This window comes from Cetorhinus maximus, chromosome 2 (assembly GCF_964194155.1).
Source record: "Cetorhinus maximus chromosome 2, sCetMax3.hap1.1, whole genome shotgun sequence".
NCBI lineage: Eukaryota > Metazoa > Chordata > Chondrichthyes > Lamniformes > Cetorhinidae > Cetorhinus > Cetorhinus maximus.
In genome coordinates, this window is record NC_135880.1 from 19,067,149 (window position 1) to 19,088,663 (window position 21,515).

Here is a 21,515-nt window from a genome sequence, read left to right on the forward strand (position 1 = left end):
GGAAGGTCTACACGCCAGATTGACTGCTTTGGACATTGACCATCTAGAATGACAGGCTACTGAGCCAATGAGCCTGGGCCCCAGTGATTGGCATCATCTGCACACCCCTCTCCTGAGCCCTGCCCCTCTCTCCCTCTTTATAGCTGTGCTCTACACAAAGTCTCGCCCCTCCTCTCTGTTTTAAGTCTGTTCTGCTCCCTCCAGGGGCATTGGTATTCTGAAATTTGGACCTTAGACAGCATTGTAGGCATGACAAGTTGTTTTAATAATGCTCAATGATCAATACAAATTTACAGCATTTGAGATCGTACAATCTTATTGCAAAGAAAACAGTTTCGACTTTAATTTTTTTAAACATAGGTAGAGTTATGGTATTCCGGAGCTGAGTCTTGGCACCTCAAAGTTGTCAGGTTGTTAACATTTGCAGCCCCTCATCATTCCCTGAACAGTGCAGATAAAATTTTAATGCATCTTACAGCTTGAGTACAGATCAAGGGGGAATTTTAACCTAAACTTCCCACTGGGAAACTTTAGGGATCGGATGTGACACTGAACATAAGACCTAGGAGCAGGAGTAGGCCATGTGGCCCCTTGAGACTGCGCCACCATTCGGTAAGTTCATGGATGACCTTCAACCTTAATTTCCCACCCACTCCCATATTCCTAAATCCCCCTAGAATCCAAATATCTGTCTATCTCAGCCTTGAATATGCTCAATGACTAAGCATCTCCAGGCCTCTAGCATACGGAATTCCAAAGATTCACAAGCCCCTGAGTGAAGAAATTTCTCCTTATCTCAGCTCTAAATGACTAACTTCTTATCCTGAGACTACATCCCCATGGTCTAAACTCTCCAACCAGGGATGCAGCATATACCCTGTCAAGCCCCCTCAGGTTCACTCTGAAGTCACTGAGGGAGTAAAATATCTCATGTCCTACTCAAAATTGAGGGCAACGTCACTTCACAGCAATGTTAAAAAAATATATTGAATCTATAGCAAGTGGAAACCTACCATCCTGTCCCATCTCCGTTGCTCTGATGGGGCAGGAATCACAAAATGCTGGCTGGCACCAACACAGTTTGAGTGTGTCAAGGGTGTATGATGAAGAAAGGGGGAGGGGGAGGGAACCAAACTGCTGGGCAGCTGAAAGTTGCCTGGGAAATGGAGGGCCTATGACCCTACATAAGATTTCACTAGGTCCACAGCTTGAATATTGAGCGTATTCCAGACCATTCATGGGGCCCGGTTCTGACTCATTGAGCTCCAATATACCATACACCAGCATCTCGCTCATATATGATGCATGGGGGAACCTAGGAGCTGGGAGCAGGAGTAATTTCAGTAGGTGACACCATCTTGTTCCCATCTTATAATGTGGCAAGCTCACTTCCATTCTCCTTTAATAAAAACACATTGCTTATTACTTCAAATTACTTTCAGTAGCTTTTGATAACAGGCTAGCCTCAATAATCTTTGGCCCAAAAGTGATAATGGCTTTTAAACTGAGTAACAAAAAGATATTGCACTTTTAAATGTGTAAAAATAATACACTTTGTGAGAATTGGTTACACCACCCTTGACGCAGAATGACATGAAAACCCCAAGCCTCGATTTTAAGTTTGCTTGCCCAGCATAAAACAGGAAGAGGGAGGGAGGGGGGGGTAACATTTGGAATGGAGTGGAAAGTGGGTTAATTTCCCATTCTATCCCTTTGCCTATCAGACCAAAAAGAATTTTAATTTCAGACAGCAAGTACTTGCTTTAACTATTCCAGTGGTTTAGTTGGTAATTCTTCATCATTTGTTCATGGGATGTGAGCACCCTAATTTGCGCTGAGTAGGTGGCAAGCTTCTTGAACCGCTGCAGTCCACCTAGTGCAGGTACACGCACAGTGCTTCGTTTCTGGAGTGGTTTGATATAATTGAGTGGCTTGCTAGGCTATTTCAGACAGCAGTTAAGAGTCAATCACTTTGGCGTGGGTCTGGAGTCACATGTAGGCCGGACCAGATAAGGGTGGCAGATTACCTTCCCTAAAGGGCATTAGTGAACGATATGGGTTTTTGTGACAATCCAATAGTTTCATGATCATTATTAATGAGTCTAGTACTTTAGTCAGATTTATTAATTAGTTGAATTTAAAATCCCCCATTTGTCCTGTAGGGCTTAAACTCATATCTCCAGAGCATTAATCTGGCATTATGGATTACTAGTTCAGTAACATTACCACTAGGCTACTGTCGTCTCTGATACACTGGCGGTACAACACTGAGGCATACAGGCCAAGGAGATCTCAGCTTCAATTCCCAGTATTTGAATTTTAACGGAGCAGAGAATGATGAAGCTGATCCTCGGTGGTGTAGTGAAGAGATTCAGTCTCAGAAAGGAGGTTTTGTCCTTATTGAAACTTTTCTGTCTCTCTCTCCTTTAAGATGCTCCTTAAGACTAAGGCTTTGGTCACCTGTCCCAATATCAGTCTGGTGTCAAACTTTGTTTGGTAATGCTTCTATGAAGCCTCTTGAGATGTTTTACAACATTAAAGGTGCTTCAAAAATGCAAATTATTTTTATTCAATACAAAACCGGACTAATACAGATAAGTCAGACATTATAAGGATGTAGGTTTAATACTTTACATTGAGCTTCTAAGGATTTCTAGGGATAGTGGCTGATGCAGGACACTAGGGGCTCTAATGGGAAAATAGTAGAGTTGATATTCCAGGATAATATGGCCAAATGCGTTGAAGAAATTTCTCCATCCAAATCTATCCCATTATAATGTGATCAGCTGGGATGGCAGTGGGAAACTTCAGCATGTCAGGCTAGGAAGAGGGAAGCATTTCCAAAAGATCCCAGCTCTTGATCAATCTCCAATAATCCCCGCTGGAAAGCATGCATTGGGCCAGGCGCACTTGTTTATGATGTCCTGACACTCACTATTTAAGCTCAGTTAGGTGAGTCATTGATGGCCTCCGGAATTACATGGAAGTACATAGGGTGGTGAATATACAGAACAGGCTGCTCAGGGAGACAGTGATAAGGCAGATTGGGTCAGTGGACAGGCACACTCATGGTGATGCCGTGAAATTTGAGTTCAATAATTTCTAGTTTTGAGTCGGGTTAAAATTATCATGAAGCGGATAGTTTGTTGTAAAAACCCAATTGGCTCACTATCTTCTTTCAGGGATTGCCTGGCCTATGTGTGACTCCAGTCCTACTCTTATGCTGAGTCTTGATGCTATCAATAATGCCCAAGGACTGGGAAACTCAGCCAACCAAGCCTGGACTTGTCAGCCCTGCCAGCCTCATTAAAATATACAAATGGCCAGCCCGCCTCTTGGGAGTGGATTGGCCGCCTGTCCCGCCTCAGTGTAACCCGGAGGCGGGGGTGTGGGGCTGGTGTCCAGGTCTTTAGAATTTTAGCATCCATCCTGACCCCAACCCACCATTTTTTAGGGGCTACGAATCAGCCCACAGAGCTGAAAACATTAGGCAACAAAAGAAAAAAAAAAATCCATCTAAGGAAAATACATTGGAAAATAATACAGAAGCAAAAAAAAAGAAACTATGAATGATAGGGATCATTTTGCATGTATGCCCTGGGGTAGTGGACTGCATGTATATGGCGCACCATGCTCTGCTTTGAAAAAAACACCAAAAAATCCCCATCAAGTTGATTCCTGGGAAATATGAGCCATGCTCCAGATAAGTGGATTAAGGAGATATTCAATTGAAAGATTCAGGAGTTCCCCTCACCGAGTATAAATTTTGTAAATAAAACCTTAATTGGTAATTCCAAAAGCATTGCGAGTTCAAGCTCCTTATTATTAATTTAAACTCTAATTTGTTCAACGAAATCCACAATTACTTCACACCGCAGGGTCCCACTCGATTATAAAAATGTGATTAAATTAAATAATTTAAAGGAAAAAATGTTAAAAAGCAGGCCATGGCAAAAAAAAAGTTGTCCGGGAATGAGCCTGCGTAACCTTTGGACATTCAGAATCTGTGCAGAGTTTCAGCTACAAGGGGTCTGTTTTATATTCACTCTAAGCTCTCATGCACTGAATTCAGGGGCAGGAGAATTGGAGAAATGCACTGTTGGCGAGACTGGTGCAATTACAACACTGGTCGGATGTGACTTATTTCACTTGCGGCTGCATCAACGTCGTCTCGTAGATCTCAAAGTGGATTCCCTTTGACTTGGTTATCTTCATTACTGCTCCGTTCAACTCTTCCTCTTGAAGTATTTTCATTAATCCCTGGACAATTAGCGATGGTCTGCAAATCGCAACATTTCCATTTTATTTTTAAAACTCATTTTCAATGTAAATATTTCTGCACGCACCTCCAGTAGCATCACATTAAACGCAAGGGAATGAGGGATGATTGTAGTATTTGCAATGCTAAAAGGATTTGACAGGGTAGGCACAGAGAAACTATTGCTTCTCGTGGGGAAATAGGGCACAAGAGAACATGTTCCTCAAATTACAACTGGGCCATTCACGGGAATTCAGGCAGTACTTTTTCTGCACAAAGGTTGGTAGGAATATGGAATTCTCTTCCTCAAAAGGCTGTAGAGGCTGGGGATCCACCGGTCCCTGAAGGCAGCAGCACAAGTAGATAAGGTGGTTAAGAAGGCATATGGGATACTTGCCTTTATTAGCCGAGGCATAGAATATAAGGGCAGTTTGTGTGGGTATGAGGGTGTGTGTGTGTGTATGTGGGTATGAGGGTGTGTGAGTGTGTGAAGGTATGAGGGTGTGTGAGTGTGTGAGGGTATGAGGGTGTGTGAGTGTGTGAGGCTATGACAGTGTGTGAGGGTGTGAGGATATGAGGTTTTGTGAGGGTGTGAGGGTATGAGGTTTTGTGAGTGTGTGAGGGTGTGTGAGTGTGTGAGGGTATGAGGGTGTGTGTGTGTGTGAGGGTATGAGGGTGTGTGTGAGTGTGTGAGGGTATGAGGGTGTGTGTGTGTGAGTGTATGAGTGTGTGTGTGAGTGTATGAGGGTGTGTGAGGGTATGAGGGTGTGTGAGGGTATGAGGGTGTGTGTGTGTGTGAGGGTGTGTGTTTGCGAGGGTGTGTGTGTGTGAGGGTATGAGGGTGTGTGTGTGTGAGGGTATGACTGTTGCTGTGTGTGTGTGAGGGTATGAGGGTGTGTGTGTGAGGGTATGAGGGTGTGTGAGTGTGTGAGTTTGTGAGGGTGTGTGTTTGTGAGGGTGTGCGTGTGTGAGGGTATGAGGGTGTGTGTGTGCGAGGGTATGAGTGTGGGTGTGTGTGTGTAAGGGTATGAGGGTGTGTGTGTGTGTGTGAGGGTGTGTGTGTGTGTGAGGGTATGAGGGTGTGTGAGTGAGTGAGGATATGAGGGTGTGTGTGTGAGGGTGTGAAAGTGTGTGTGTGTGGCTGTCTCACTGCATTTGTGGGTGTGGGTGAGAAGTACCAAGGATCAAATGGACCTTGGTGTGTATGTCCACAGGTACCTTAAGGTAGTGGGACAGATAGGTAAGGTGGTTAAGAAGGCATATGGGATACTTGCCTTTATTAGCTGAGGTATAGAATATAAGAGCAGGGAGGTTATTAGGGTGTGTGTGTGTGTGTGTGTATGTGTGTGTGTGAGGGTATGAGTGTGTGTGTGTGAGGGTATGAGTGTGTGTGCGTGAGGGAATGAGGGTGTGTGTGTGTGTGAGGGTATGAGGGTGTGTGTGTCTGTGTATGAGGGTATGAGGGTGTGTGTGTGTGTGAGGGTATGAAGGTGTATGTGTGTGTGTGTGAGGGTATGAGGGTGTATGTGTGTGTGTGTGTGTGAGGGTATAAGGGTGTGTGTGTGTGAGGGAATGAGGGTGTGTGTGTGTGAGGGAATGAGGGTGTGTGTGTGTGTGAGGGTATGAGGGTGTGTGTGTCTGTGTATGAGGGTATGAGGGTGTGTGTGTGTGTGTGAGGGTATGAGGGTGTGTGTGTGTGTGAGGGTATAAGGGTGTGTGTGTGTGAGGGAATGAGGGTGTGTGTGTGTGAGGGAATGAGGGTGTGTGTGTGTGTGAGGGTATGGGGGTGTGTGTGTCTGTGTATGAGGGTATGAGGGTGTGTGTGTGAGGGTGTGTGTGTGTGTGTGAGGGTATGAGGGTGTGTGTGTGTGTGTGTGAGGGTATAAGGGTGTGTGTGTGTGAGGGAATGAGGGTGTGTGTATGTGTGAGGGTATGAGGGTGTGTGTGTGTGAGGGTATGAGGCTGTGTGTGTGTGTGTGTGTGTGTGTGTGTGTGTGTGAGGGTATCAAGCTGATGGACTTTTGTTAGATAAGGGCATCAAGTAGAGTTGCCAATGCTCCCGGATTGGCCTCAAGTCTCCAGGAATTGAAGATCAATCTCAAGGAAACTGCTGTGTGCAATCCTGGAGAAAAATCATTGGGACATTAAAAAAGATTGTTTTTTTTTTGTCATTCTCTTTGAACAGTTCTCTTTACCAGATGTAAAAACATTAAAATGGCTTTTTGGCTGACAGTCAATCATCATCCAATTGGTTAATGAGTCTTTTTGCTTTCCAGTTGGTATAGGAAGGCAGTACGTCACAAGGATGGATGCGTTGACCAACTAATGGCAAAAGCATGGGGGCAAGTCATGTGATGAATCCTCGAGGAATACATTTAATCACTAATGGAAACTCTAGTATCAAGGGACATGGATGACGACAGGTAAATGGGGTGGGAGTATAGGTCAGTCATGACCTAAACAAAGGGGGCAGTATACCCAAGGGCTGAATGACACCTAATGCTCTTATCAACTAATGACATTCCGGGGAGGGGCAGCTCTATTGCCATAACTTTGGTGAAACCATTCCCCAAGAGAAACAGCATGAATCCAGCTGGGAAAAAAAAACCTTTCCTCTGGGGCCTGGTATGGCAAGAGGCTGGGGGATCCCTGTAGAATATCACAGACAGCATATTTAGTACTCAAAATTAAATTGTAAGTACAGACTGGTAAAGATTAGTTCAACACTGATGTTAGGCAGAATAAAAAAAAAATCAGGATATGGGCATCACTGACAAGGCTGGCATCTATCCCCCATTCCTTGCCACCTTGAGAAGGTAATAGTGTTGGTGGAACCGCTGTGTTCTTGGTAGCTTTTTTTATGCAACTGAGTATCTAGGCCACCTTCAGCAAGTAGCTAAGTGGGTTCTGAAATCACATGTAGGCCAGACAAGCTAAGGAGGGCAGATTCCCTTAAATTAGAGAGGCATTTAGATTTTTATGACAGCTTCATGGTCAGATTTACAGACACCAACTTCTTAGTTCCGAGTTTTCTTTTAAAGAAACAATTCAAATCCTCAAACTGGCATGAGGCTACTTGTGTTTATTAACCAACGTCTCTGGATTACTCGTCTTGTAACTTAATCATTAGCGTCCCAATGTATTCACACCAAAAGCTCTTTCAGGTAAGTTAATACAAGTGAAAACTAGAGCCAATGAAAGTTGGATCCCAGTGATGGGATTTTAGGATTCCCTAGAAGCATGGAGTAGATGGGCTGAATGGCCTCCCCCCACCAATTCATGAAATTTCTAAAATGACAGTGACTGTGTAAACCTGGCCAACGGAAACCAATTTTCTAAAGACTGAAATAGGGTGGGGGTGGGTGCGAGAGGAGGACTCTGAGCGGGCAGTCAGCAGCACCTAGAGGATAATGCAAGAGGAGGGTCCTGGGCAGGTAGTCAGCAGCACCTAGAGGAGAATGCAAGAGGAGGGTCCTGGACAGGCAGTCAGCAGCACCTAGAGGAGAGTGCGAGAGGAGGACCCTGAGCCAGACGGTCAACAGCACCTAGCACCAAACATCACAGCAGAAACATAAGTTCATTGGTTGGTGAGAAACTGTTGTTAGGGAGTGTCATCAAGTAGCTAAGAATTAGCAAAACAGATTCTTTTTAAAAGAAGGGGCTACTTACATTTAAATAAGAAACACAAGCAATAGGGAAATAAAGTTAAGTCGCGGCCAGGTAAAATGAAGTTGCATAAGTAAATCAAAGTAAAATAAAGTTAAGTAGAAGCCATGGCAGGACAGCTCAGTCATGTGGAATGCTTATCTTGTAATACGTAGGAAGTAATGGATGCTACCAGTGTCCTAGACGACCACATGTGCAGGAAGTGTCACCAGCTGCAGAACCCTCAGCTCCAGGTTTCACAGCTCGAGCGGTGACTGGAGTCACTGTGGCACAACCCCGAGGTTGAGAGCTACGTGGATAGCACGTTCAGAGAGGTGGTCACATCACAGCTTAGGAGCCTGGAGACAGAGGAGGAATGGGTGGCTGCCAGGCAGCCCAAGAAAATTAGGCAGGTAGTGCAGGAGACCCCCGGGGTCACACTCACCAATCAGTTTTCTGTTTTGGATATCGCTGAGGGCTTTGGTTCCTCGGAGGAGTGCAGTCAGAGCCAAGTTTGTGGCACCACAGGCGGCTCTGCTGCACTGGAGGGAAAAAAGGAGAGCGGAAGACCAGTAGTTAAAAGGGATAGGTTAGTTAGGGGAATAGACAGGCGTTTCTGCGGCCGTAGACGTGACTCTAGGATGGTATGTTGTCTCCCTGTGCCAGAGCCAAGGATGTCTCGGAGTGGCTGCAGGATATTTTTTTTTGATGGAGGGTGATCAGCCAGAGGTTGTGGTCCAAGTTGGTACCAATGGCTGAGGTAAGAAAGAGGATGAGGTCCTGAAAGCAGACGTTAGGGAGCCAGGAAGGAGATTGAAAAGCAGGACCTCTTAAACAGTAATCTCAGGATTACTCCCTGTCCCACGTGCAAGCGAGTATAGGAGAATTGGGTGAATAAACATGTGGCTGGAAAGCTGGTGTAGGAGGGAGGGCATCAGATTTCTGAGGCATGGGGATTGGTTCCGGGGAAGGTGGACCTTTACAAGCCAGACGGTCTACAAGTGAACAGGAAACAGGACTGGGGTGAATATCCTCATATGGAGATTTGCTAGTGATGTTGTGGAGGAGGGAGGGGGGGGTGGAGTTAAATAGATTGGCTGGGGGATGGGAGCCTGAGGACAAATTCAGAACAGGGAAGGGGAGATGGAGAATTAGTGAGTGACTCTGAAAGGCAGAAGAAGCACAGGTTTAAAAAGTGTACAGCACAGGAATTTGGCAGTGTTAGAAGGTATTTTAAAAGGTCAGTGCAAGGAGCATAGCAAATAAAGGCAATGAGCCGAGGGCACAGATAGACACATGGCAGCATATCATCGCCACAACGGAAACTTGGCTTAAGGAGGGGAAAAAATGGCAGCTCAACATCCCTGGGTATAGAGTGTTTAGGCAGGATAGGGAGGGGTATAAAAAAGGTGAGGTTGTAGCATTATTGGCTAAAGAATCAATTACAGCTGTGACGAGGGACGATGTACTAAATGGAGCACCCAAGAAGACCATATGGGTTGAGCTCAGAAATAGAAAAGGGGCAGTCACACTGTTAGGAGTGTACTATAGGCCCCCAAGTAGTGGAAGGGAGTTAGAAATATAATATGCAGACAGATTTCTGAGTGCAAAAACAATAGGGCAGGAATCATTGGGGACTTCAATTACCCTAATATCAACTGGGATACGAACAGTGTGAAGGACACAGAGGGTGAAAAATTCTTGAGTTGCATTCAAGAGAACCTTTTTAGCCAGCATGTAACATGCCCAACAAGAGGGAGTGCACTTCTAGATTTAGTCTTAGGAAATGAAGATGGGCAAGTGGATGAAGTAGCAGTGGGGGACCATAAGTGGAGTTCATGGAGATGCTAAACCTATTCCCTTATGGAAGGTAAATTTAAAAAGTAAGTGGAAAACTGGCAAAGTGACTGTTGGGGTGGTGAAAAAATTGCCCATTGCAGGGGTTCAATTTATTCTGGGTAATGATAGAGCTGGATCACAAATGTAGGTGATGCTTATGGTAGTTGAGCAGCCTGTGGAAGTGTTTTCAACAGAGGTGTTACAAGATTGTTTCTAGATTGTGCGATGAGATCACAGGCACACAGATTGAAACAAGAAAAACAAGAAGGACAGGCAGTTCAAAGGCAGGAAGAAGGTTTTGAAATCCAATGAGCAGGAACTGTGTTAGGTTACATTGCTTAGAAAGACACAGGAGGGGACCATTCAGCTGAAGCGTTTAACCCAAGGCAGTTAATTGAGTTGCAGCAAAAGGATTTTCAATTAAAGCAGCTATGTCAGACAGCTTACTGAGGAACAGAGGCAAAATGTATTCCAGAATGTTATTACCTTAAGGGTGATATTTTAATGAGAAAATGGAAGCCAGATCATGTTTCAGCAAATGAAAGCTGGAGGGAGGTACATCAGATTGTTATCCTATTAGGGTATAGAAATGAGATTCCGAGGATTGCTCATGAAATTCCAATTGAGGGACATTTAGGAATTAGAAAGACACAGGCAAAAAGTACAGAAACATTTTTATTGGTCAGGATTGCATAGGAATATAGTCAAATTCTGTAGAACATGGCGACAGGGAAACCACAAGCAATGATTAAGCCAGCATCTTTAATCCCAATACCAGCATTTGAAAAACCTTTTACCAGGGTCATGATTGATTGTGTAGGACCCCTCCCTAAGACTAAAAGTGGAAATTAGTATTTACTGACAATAACAGATGTGTCTACCAGGTTTCATGAAGCAATCTTACAATTAAGAAATATTACAACTAAGAAGATTGTGGAGGAGCTAACTACATTTTTTTACAAGATATAGTTTACCTAAGGAAATACAATCAGTTCAGGGGGCAAATTTTATGTCACAGCTGTTTATGGAAGTAATGAACAGTTTGGGGATAAAACAGTTTAAGTCAACAGCTTATCATTCGGAGTTAGAAGGAGCTTTGGAAAGATGGCATCAAACTTTAAAAACTATGATGAGAGTGTACTGTCAGGATTATGCACAGGATTGGGATACAGGAATTCCATTCTTGTTATGTGCTATTAGAGACGCTCCTAATATATCGACTGGTTTTAGTCCCTTTGAACTAGTTTATGGTCATGAGGTAAAGGGACCACTGAAATTTATTTATGAGAAATTGGTGGGTCAAAATCCAGAAACTACTCTCCTGGATTATGTATCAAACTTCAGAGAGAGATTAGACAGAGCATGTGAGTTGGCTAGGGAACACTTAAAGATGTCACAGCAAGTGATGGAAGTGAAGGCAGATAAGAAAGCTAAAGCTCACAGTTTTATTGCTGGAGAGGAAGTGCTACTTCTGTTACCAGTACTGAATAACTCATTAAAGGCGAGGTTTAGTGGGCCTCATAGGATTGAAAAGAAATTAAGTGAAGTAAATTATCTAATAAGCACTCCAGGTAGAAGAAAGATGTAGAGGATGTGTTATGTGAATATGCTTAAAAAGTACTTTAACAGGGAAGAAGAACAAAAAGAGTTATTAGTGGTTGTGGATAATGAGAAAGAGGTAGTAATGCAAGACTCTGAAATTGATTTTCCTCTAATCAAATTGGATAATGAGGCGGTACTTGAAAACTTAAACGTAACATTGAGTAACCTTCCAGACAAGTGTCAAAGTGATTTGGAAAAGCTATTGCAGTCACACAAAGCTATTTGTGGAAATAAGCTGGAGAAGACAGATTTAGCTATAAATGATACCTCTGTAGTGGTTTCATCTTCGATAAGGCAACATCCTTATAGATTAAATCCAACAAAGTTATCACAAGTACAGAAAGAAATTGATTTCATGCTTCAAAATGATATCACTGAGCCTGGTAACAGTAACTGGAGTTCGCTTATTGTACTGGTACTGAAACCGAATGGAACACAGAGACTGTGCATGGACTATCGAAAGGTGAATGCGGTGACAAAAGCGGATTCATATCCTATACCGCGGTTGGAGGATTGTATTGACAAAGCAGGGCAATCAAAATTTATCACTAAGATTGACTTGCTGAAAGGATATTGGCAAGTACCGTTATTGGAGAGAGCAAAGGCGATATTGGCTTTTGTGACACTACATGGACTATATCAGTTTAAAGTCGTGCCATTTGGTATGAAGAATGCACCTGCGACAATTCAAAGACTGACAAACAAAGTAATTGCAGGTCTAAGCAATTGTGCTGTTTATATTGATGACTTAATAGTTTTCAGTCAGACGTGGGTGGAGCATTTACAGCATCTGGAAGAATTATTTACTTGATTGCAAGAAGCTAATTTGGTGATGAACTTGACTAAAAGCGAATTTGTGAAGCAAGTTACGTATCTAGGCCATACCATTGGACATGGTAAGGTGGCTCCGAGGGATGTGAAAGTCAAGGCTATCGTGGATTTCCCAGTGCCAACAAGAAAATGAGAAGTTTTGAGCTTTCTGGGCATGAGTAGGTTTTACCAGAAATTTGTACCAAATTTTGGCAGTGTGGTGGCTCTACTGGCTGAGCTATTAAAAAAGAACAAGAAGCTTCAATGGGCACTGGGGTGTCATAAGGCATTTGATAGTTTGAAAGCTGTGTTAACTACAACACTAGATTTTGCATTATCCAATTGCGCCAAGCAATTTAAGTTGGCCGTTGACACAGGCGATATAGTCATTGGAGCCGTACTATTCCAAGAATATGACACTGGAATTGAAAAACTGATAGCGTATTTTTCACTGAAGTTGAATGCACAGCAGAGAAAATATTTAACGGTTGAAAAGGAGACATTAGGTTTGGTGATAGCATTGCAGCATTTTGAAAACTATGCGGCAAAAAATTTGTCAGAAACAATTGTTTATAGAGACCACAATCCCTTAAAGTTTCTAGTCAAATTTCAAGACAGAAGTACAAGGATATTCAGATGGAGTTTATTAACCCTTTAATCAACAGATTATACATGGGCAGCATTTTCCCCCCCCGTCGGGGAAGGATGTGCGGGGGTGGGCGCAGGCGGGCGGGTTCCTGATCGGCGCCTACGGTCGGGGGCGCGCCGCCATTTTATGTGGGTGGGCCAGTTAAGGCCTGCCCAGCATGACGTCCACTCGGAAGCGCTGTGCGCCCCTTGTGTGGGCGGGGGGGGGGGGGAATGGGGGGGTTTCCCTGAACCGGGGGTGTGCTCTTTCGCGCATGCGGGTGATAGAGCGCACGGATGTCTCTGAGGCTAAGTGCTGCCTCAGGGAGACCGGTCGGAGTTATGAAAATTTTTTGAAGGGTAGAAAAAATTTTCCTGACATGTCCCCTCATGTGACACTGTCACATGAGCTGGGACATGTCAATTTCTTTTATTTAAACATTTTATAAAAACTTTAATACCCTCATGAAACCTCATCCCACCCGTGGATGAGGTTTCATGTTTCTTCTGAAGGCCGCCAGGGCTCCCGGCCTACCCGCCAACCATTAATCATTTTAATTACTTTTTTAATGGCCTTAATAGGTCTTTGACAGCTCGCCTGCTGAACTGAATATCTAAATGACGTGGGGTGACATTGGGATGCATGCCTGACGTCACCCCGCATCATTTTACGCATCGGTGAGCGGGCCCCACCCCCCCGCTCAACGACCGGAAGATGCAGTCCCATGTTGCTGGCAGAGAAAATCTGTTTGCAAATGCATAGTTTGAAGCTCAAAGGGAAAATTAGACATTTTAAAACCTGGACATTGAACTGGAATGATTTCTGCTGATACCAAGGTTTGTATATATATTATGTTCAATGCATGCATCTGGTAATGTAATAGTGCAAGTATATAGATAAGTGTAGGAATTAGTGTAACATGGGTTAATAAAAAATGAAGCCGTCTATTAGAAATATGATGGTTCATTTTTCAATAAGGAGGGGGACGTTATTGGAAATTATTTTATTACAGAGTTTTAGTGGGGTCTGTGTCCATGTGTGTGTCTGTGTGTATTTTAATTGGATTAAAGCCAGCTAGTCTGGGTGCTTTGATGTACAGTAGTTTTGAGGTGTTAATTAGGTCAACGTAAGGAGAGTAGAAGGTAAAGTGTAAATTTGCATTTGTTACAAGAAACCATTCAAGACAATGGGTGAAATCTTATCCTAGCTAGAAGATGCCAAGCAATGGGTTATATTTTCAGTTTACTAATAAAATTGGTGGATGAAAGGATATTATTGTTAGAAGAGTTAAAATTAAAAGCCTAGTGATATAATGGAAAATTTACATTCAAAGAGAAAGATATGTATAAGAAGAAAAGAGATTGTGTGTAAGGTAGGGGCATTTTAAGATCCAATAAGTGTGAGAAGCCTCCAGTCTGTAAGCCTCAAGTCTGTCTGCAAGGACCCAGAGCTGAAAGAAATTCATTTTGAATGTGACTGTCCAGGGTGTGCTTTACCAGAGGTCTGTTAAATCTATGAGTCTTACTGTTGCCTTAATGGGGGTATAACTCAGAGTCAGAATAATTAGAGGATTTTTGTAGTTACTATAGTAGTAATTTTGCAGATGTATGTATGTGCTTACAATCTTTCTTGTATTAATAAATGTTTAATTTAGTTTTATAAGATTCGGTGGTCTTTTTTACTACTGAATTCAAAGCCTGCATCTCAAAACAGACAAATTGCAAAAATGGATAATGACAGTTGTTTCAAGTTTCCCTCTGAGATTTGAACAACTCAGCCTTTACCATTGCCTGTGTCATAATGCAGCCACAAAAGACTTAATACTGTAGAAAGCCTAGAGGAGCATAGAAGGTACAGGGGGGGAAGTAAAAATGGAAATTAGGAAAGCAAAGAGAGGATACGAAAAAATATTGGCAGGTAAAATCAAAGAAAATCCTAAGGTGTTTTACCAGTACATTAGAAATAAGAGAATAACTAAGGAAAAGGTAGGGCCTATCAGAGATGTACATGGTAACTTGTGGGCTGATGCAGAAGATGTGGGCAGTGTTCTCAATGAGTACTTTGTCTCTGTCTTCACTAAGCAGAAGGATGATGCAGACATTCTAATTAAAGAGCAGTGTGAAATATTAGATACAATAAGCACAGTGAGAGAGGAAGTACTGGCGGGAAATACTGGCATCTTTAAAGGTGGGTAAATTACCAGGGCCAGAGGGATTGCATCCAGGCTGTTGAATGAAGCCAGGGAGGAGAGAACAGAAACTCTGACAGTCATTTTCCAATACTCACTAGACACAAGCGAGGTCCCAGAGGATTAGAGGTCTGCGAACGTCGTACCATTGTTAAAAAAGGGTGCGAGGGGTAGGCCAGAAAATTATAGGCCGGTTAGTCTGGCTTCCGTGGTGGGAAAATTATTGGAAACAATTCTGAGAGACAGGATAAACTATCGCTTAGAAGGGCACGGGTTGATCAGGGATAGTCAGCATGGTTTTGTTAGGGGAAGATCGCGTCTTACTAACTTAATAGAATTTTTTGAGGAAGTAACAAGGAGGATTGATGAGGGTAGTGCAGTGGATGTGATCCATATGGATTTCAATAAGGCATCTGACAAGGTCCCGCATGGCAGACTGGTCAGGAAAGTGAGATCTCATGGGAGACAGAGGAAGGTGGCAGGTTAGACGCAAAATTGGCTCAGTGACAGGAAACAAAGGGTAATGGTCAATGGATGTTCTTGAAAATGGAAAACAGTTTCCAGTGGCGTTCCACGGGGCTCAATGTTGGGAGGCATGGTTGGGAAATTTACAGATGACACAAAAATTGGCCATGAGTTGATAGTGAAGAGGGTAACTGTCGACTCCAGAATGATATCAATGGTTTAGTTGAGTGGGTGGAGAAGTACTGAAAGGAATTCAATCTGTAAAAGTGTGAAGTAATGCATTTGGGGAGCGCAAACAAAGTAACGGAATACTCAATAAATAGGAAGTTACTGAGAAGGGTTAAGGAACTGAGAGACCTTGGAGTGCATGTCCACAGGTCCTTGAAGGTGGCAGGACAGGTGGACAAGGTGGTCAAGAAAGCATATGGAATGCTTTCCTTTATTGGGTGAGGTATTGAATACAAAAGCGGGGATGTAATGATGGAACTGTATAAAACACTGGTTAGGCCACAGCTGGAATTTTGTGTACAGTTCTGGTCACCACATTACAGGAAGGACATAATTGCTCTGGAGAGAGTGTAGAGGAGATTTACAAGAATGTTGCCAGGGTTTCAAAATTGCAGCGATGAGGAGAGGTTGGATAGGCTGGGGTTGTTTTCCTTAGAACAGAGGAGGCTAAGGGGTGACCTAATTGAGGTGTACAAAACGATGGGGGGGGGGGCTAGATACTGTATACAGGAAAGATTTGTTTCCCTTAGGTGAGGGGTCAATTACTGAGGGCATGGATTTAAGGTGATTGGTAGAAATATTAGCGAGGACATGGGGAACAATTTTTTCACCCAGAGGGTGGTGGGCGTCTGGAATTCATTGCATAAGTTGGTGGTTGAGGCTGAAATGCTCAATTCATTTAAACGGTACCTGGATCTGCATCCTGGAGGCGGGTGTAACCTGCAAGACTATAGACCAGGTGCTGGAAAGTGGATTAACGTGAACGACTAGTTTCTTTTTTCTCTTTTTGACTGGTGCAGACAAGATGAGCTGAATGGCCTCTCTCTGCACTGTAACTTTTCTATGGTTCTATGGATGGTTGGGGGGGATGGGGGGGCAGTGAAATTTGTGCTAAGTGTAAAACGGATGCTGGGGAATCAGGTTCAAACCTGGCTTAATTTCCTTTTCTACTGATTTTTAAATCAAGCTGCTTAGCTAGCATCTGAAAAGGACATTTTAATGTTCTAGGGGAGAAACCCTTAGAGACCCATTATCAGAGGGGGTCTATAAACCATGAATGTATCATTATTCTTCAGGTGCTAAAGGGCTTGTTGCAGATTTCTAGATTCTGTTTGTCTTTATATATGAAAAGCAGTGTAGATAGATTATTACTTCAAAAATGCATCTCAAAAGTGGGACAAGAATTTGGATAATTAGTAAAATTTACAAGAGGTTACTTGGGGGGGGGGGGAAAACTGCTTTTTAAAGCTAAAAGGCTAGATGGAATGTCGGTGCTTATTGTAAGTGGTTGGAATACAAAGGTTAAATTACAGTAACACAATGTCCCCTCTGTGTTCAGTCTGCGCCTCAGGACAGATATACTGACTTTGAAGGATGTGCAGTGCAGCTTCACTAGAATGAAACTAGGGCTAAAAGGGTTAAATTATAACGACATGTTGCATTGGACTAGGCTTGTATTCCTTGAGTAAACTAGTTAAGATGTACCTAAGGTACAATTATTGGAATCTATGTCAAGCCACATTAGACAGGGCTTGCACATTGTTAATTCAATACAAATCCTCTATGCATTTTGCTTTAATCCTCATTGACCACAAGATCAATTTGCTGAGTTGAGTAACTCATTACGGTTGCCTCCAACTCTAGCTGTGGTTGTTCCACAACATGAACCTAATTTGAACCTATTTTGTCAAATGGAATCATCACAGAACCAAGCCAAAGTCAATACCACAGAACACAGCAGCGTAGTGTTAAAGCTTAACGACGTGACTTCATGCTGGGATGTGATCACCGGCTAATTTTATGCTCATCAAGGTGGGGAATTTTGTTACAGGCACAGGCTGTGCCAATGCTCTCTTGGCCAGCCTCCCATTTTCCAGCCTCAGCTCATCTAGGACTCTGCCGCCCGCACTCGGTCAACCCCGTTCACCCATCAGCCCAACGTTTGCTGACTGAGATTGGCTCCCAGTCCAGCAATGCCTCAATGTTAATTTCTCATTCGTGTGTTCAAATACCTCCTCATGCAGGCCCCCTAACCATCTAATAACTGTGTTCCTCCAGTTCTGGCCTTTTGTGCCTCACCAATTCCCTTCGCCCCGCCATTGGCAGCCTTGCCTTCAGCTATGTATGCCTTTGTTAAACCACTCCCCCTCTCTTTCATCATTTAAGAGGCTCCTTATAACGCACCTTTTTGACCATCTCTTCTGGTCATTTGTCTTAATATATGGTTTGGTGTCAAATTTTGTCTGACTATGCTCTTGTGAACCACCATAGAACACTTTCTTACATGAGAGGTGCTATATAAATGCAAGTTATTGTTGCTGTATGCACCTTTACCCATCTTTTCCCCCAACCAGTATCAGCAGCAAAGACTCATTGATCAAACTCAAAGAACAACAGGGGACAGTTCAAGGATATGTTAAAAAGGAGCCCTTGGGAATGCTGTGGAGCCTGGTGAAGAACAGTGTTGGAGATGGTTCCCGTCTGTTTGACCTCAATGATAAACAAAATAGGGCAGAATTTAAAATGGTAGCTGAGTCACTGACATCTGTTGTGCACTTCTGCCTAAATCAAATTTATACCCTTATTGCCTCTGCTTGGGAATTAGAAACAATGAGGGCAATTTTACCCCAACCTACCTGTTGGGAAACTGATGGGAGTGGGAGCAGGATTGGCTTTATACTGCCCCCAGTTTTACTATGTACTGAAGTTCCACCAGATCTCAGGCTTCCCGTCTGAAGAGTTGAATTAGAATGATCCACATAGGGGCAGAAGTGGGCCATTCAGTCCCTTGAGTCTGATCGACCAGTCAGATCATGACTGATCTGCATTTCAATCTCCTTTACGCGGCTTTATCTCCCCCACCTCTCGGTATCCTGACCCAACAAAAAAAAAAAATCAATCATTCTACTCTTGAAAATTTCGGTTGTCCAAATATCCACAGCTTTCCCGGGGAAGAGAACGTTCCAGATTTCCATTACACTTTGGGTGCAAAAGTGCTCCTTGGCTGCTTGGTGAAGAGCATCATCACGGAGATAACCATGTTCTACCTCAACAAGGTTGGGGAAATGTCCATATTGGACATGTTTTAAAAAAAAGTTGTCTTACATTACTTTCTCAACTCTCAAAATGTACTTACTCTAGCATTCCATAGTGGTGAACCAGCTCTTTGACACTGTCCTTGAATACGTAATACTTTCCCATCTTTTCCTCATAATTCACAGAGGTCAGAAGTGGAGTGTTCACAAAGGCTGGACAAATTGTGTTGATCCGAACTCCATAGCCCAAAAGCTTTGATGTTGCCTGAAAAGAAAGCCGCTGGAGAGTTACCATTCACCAGACACTGTAGTCCCGCTGAGCGCATCTTGTGCATCTGGGAGCAAGAGCAAATGGTGGCCAAGCGCCTAGTGTCTTCACTGGGAGTCTAGGGGGGAAGGTGAAGACAGGACACGAACATTCTTTCGGAACGTTTCGACTCCAACAGGATGTTGGAGTCCTTTCGTTCCAAAAGGACCCAGATGGATATTATGGGGTGTCATGGATGGCCAAGCAGACAGACGAGTGGGTGCTCGAGAAAGCTGGTGTTAAGAGGAACCTGTTTGAGGCAGTGATGTCCAGGAAGCTCACATATTTTGGACACGTGATGTGAACAGGATGGGAGTGTTTGGAAAAAGAGATAATGTAAGGTAACATACCTGGAAAACGGGCACAAGGAAGACTCGAGATGGCATGGATGGATAATATCAGAACATGGACTGGCCTCTCTGAAGGGGCAGGCAGTGAGGGCACTGGAGAATAGAAATCAGCGGAGAAAGATTGTTCAAAGCGTGGTCAACCCTCAGAACGAGGGCAGACAAAAGACAAGATGAGACCAGGATGCTGAAAAGTCATAATGTTTTGGGGATTTACCCTCTCTGCCATAGCAGGGGTGCCCCAGGGCCATAGTAATTATCAAAGTCCCAGATCATCACAGTCAGGGTTTGTCAGGGCAGCATGCTTGGACCAACCATTTTCAGCTGCTTCATCAATAACCTTCCTGTGGTAAAGTGGAGTGCTATGTACCTTTAAGAGAATGTAGTTAGCTGGCCATGTGACTGTATTGACCAATCGCTACACAGCGCAGGCTTCTTGGGTAACTGCAAATCTAGGGCTGGAGGTGATTGAAGAAGCACACGTGGTGTTAGTGCTCTGTTCTTAGTTCCAATAAACTACCAGTGTTTGCTGAGTTAATTGGTCTCTCTTCCTATATTGTTTCAAGCACCAACTAATGTGTTAATATCCAGGGCGCAGCAAGCGTTTGCCAGACCAAAGCAAATCTGATAACTAAAAAACATAAAACTTCCCTATTCAAGAGAGAGGCCATTTGCTGCAGGGCAGGAAATCCTGGCTCTCCTGGTCCTGGAAAGCAGCAGAAAAATTTGCTCTTATATTATCAATATGAAAACATTAAGATCTAATGCCTTCGGGGGACGGAGTGGCATGGTGAGTTAGATACTGGCTGACTCTGGGAACTGGGTCCAAATGCAATCCAGACAAACAGGATGAAAACGCTCCATCAAGGGAACTTTTTGAAATGGATTTTGCAGTCTCAATCCAAATCCTGGAGGGGATAAACCTTTTTTTTAAATTCAATCATGGGACATGGGTGTCGCTGGCTAGGCCAGCATTTATTGCCCATCTCTAATTGCCCCTGAGAAGGTGGTAGTAAGCTGCCTTCTTGAATCGCTGCAGTCCATGTGGTGTAGGTCCACCCACAGTACTGTTAGGGAGGGAGTTTCAGGGTTTTGACCCAGCGACAGTGAAGGAATGGTGATATATTTCTAGGTCAGAATGGTGCGTGGCTTGGAGGGGAACTTCCAAGTGGTCATGTTCCCATGTCATTGATGAAGTAATTGAAGATGTCTGGGCCGAGGACAATACCCTGAGGAACTCCTGCAGTGATGTCCTGGAACTGAGATGTTTGACCTCCAACCACCACAACCATTTTCCTTTGTGCTAGGTATGACCCCAGCCAGCAGAGAGTTTTCCCCCTAATTCCCATTGACTCCACTTTTGCTAGGGCTCCTTGATGCCACACTCGGTCAAAAGCTGCCTTGATGTCAAGGGCAGTCACTCTCACCTCACACCTGGAGTTCAGCACTTTTGTCCATGTTTGGACCAAGGCTGTAATGAGGTCAGGAGCTGAGTGACCCTGGCAGAACCCAAACTGAGCATCAGTGAGCAAGTTAGTGCTAAGCAAGTGCCACTTGATAGCACTTTTTGATGACCCCTTCCATCTCTTTACTGACGATTGAGAGTAAACTGATGGGGCTGTAATTGGCCGGGTTGGATTTGTCTTGCTATGTGTGTACAGGATATGCCTGGGCAATTTTCCACATTGCCAGCTAGATGCCAGTGTTGTAGCTGTACTGGAGCAGTTTGTCTAAGGGCGCAGCAAGTTCTGGAGCTCAAGTCTTCAGCACTCTTGCTGGAATATTGTCAGGGCCCATAGCCTTTTCGGTGTTTAGTGCCTTCAGCTGTTTCTTGATATCATGTGGAGTGAATTGAATTGGCTGAAGACTGGCATCTGTGATGCTGGGGACTTCTGGAGGAGGCCGAGATGTATCATCCACTCAGCACTCTTGGCTGAAGATAGCTGCAAATGATTCAGCCCTATCTTTTGCACTGGTGTGCTGGGCTCCCCCATCATTGAGGAATGGGATATTTGTGGAGCCTCCTCCTCCAGTGAGTTGTTTAATTATCCACCACATTCACGACTGGATGTGGCAGGATTGCAGAGCTTAGATCTATTCCATTGGTTGTGGAATCGCTTAGCTCTGTCTATCACTTGCTGCTTATGCTGTTTGGCAAACAAA

The 21,515-nt window shown here is 43.8% G+C and overlaps 1 protein-coding gene across 1 annotated transcript in view; it reads right to left on the bottom strand.

Annotated features, from left to right (window-relative positions):
• Nucleotides 1-241: 241 nt before the first annotated feature.
• The window catches only part of hpgd (15-hydroxyprostaglandin dehydrogenase), a 90,721-nt gene continuing 69,447 nt past the window's right edge, over nucleotides 242-21,515 (bottom strand). Inside the window, exons 6-7 of the mRNA XM_078561559.1 lie at nucleotides 18,800-18,963; nucleotides 242-4,279 (exon numbers count right to left, since the gene is read on the bottom strand). Coding sequence (XP_078417685.1) covers nucleotides 4,141-4,279; nucleotides 18,800-18,963 — 303 coding nt within the window. The 3' untranslated portion in view covers nucleotides 242-4,140. The remainder of the gene's footprint in view (nucleotides 4,280-18,799; nucleotides 18,964-21,515) is intronic.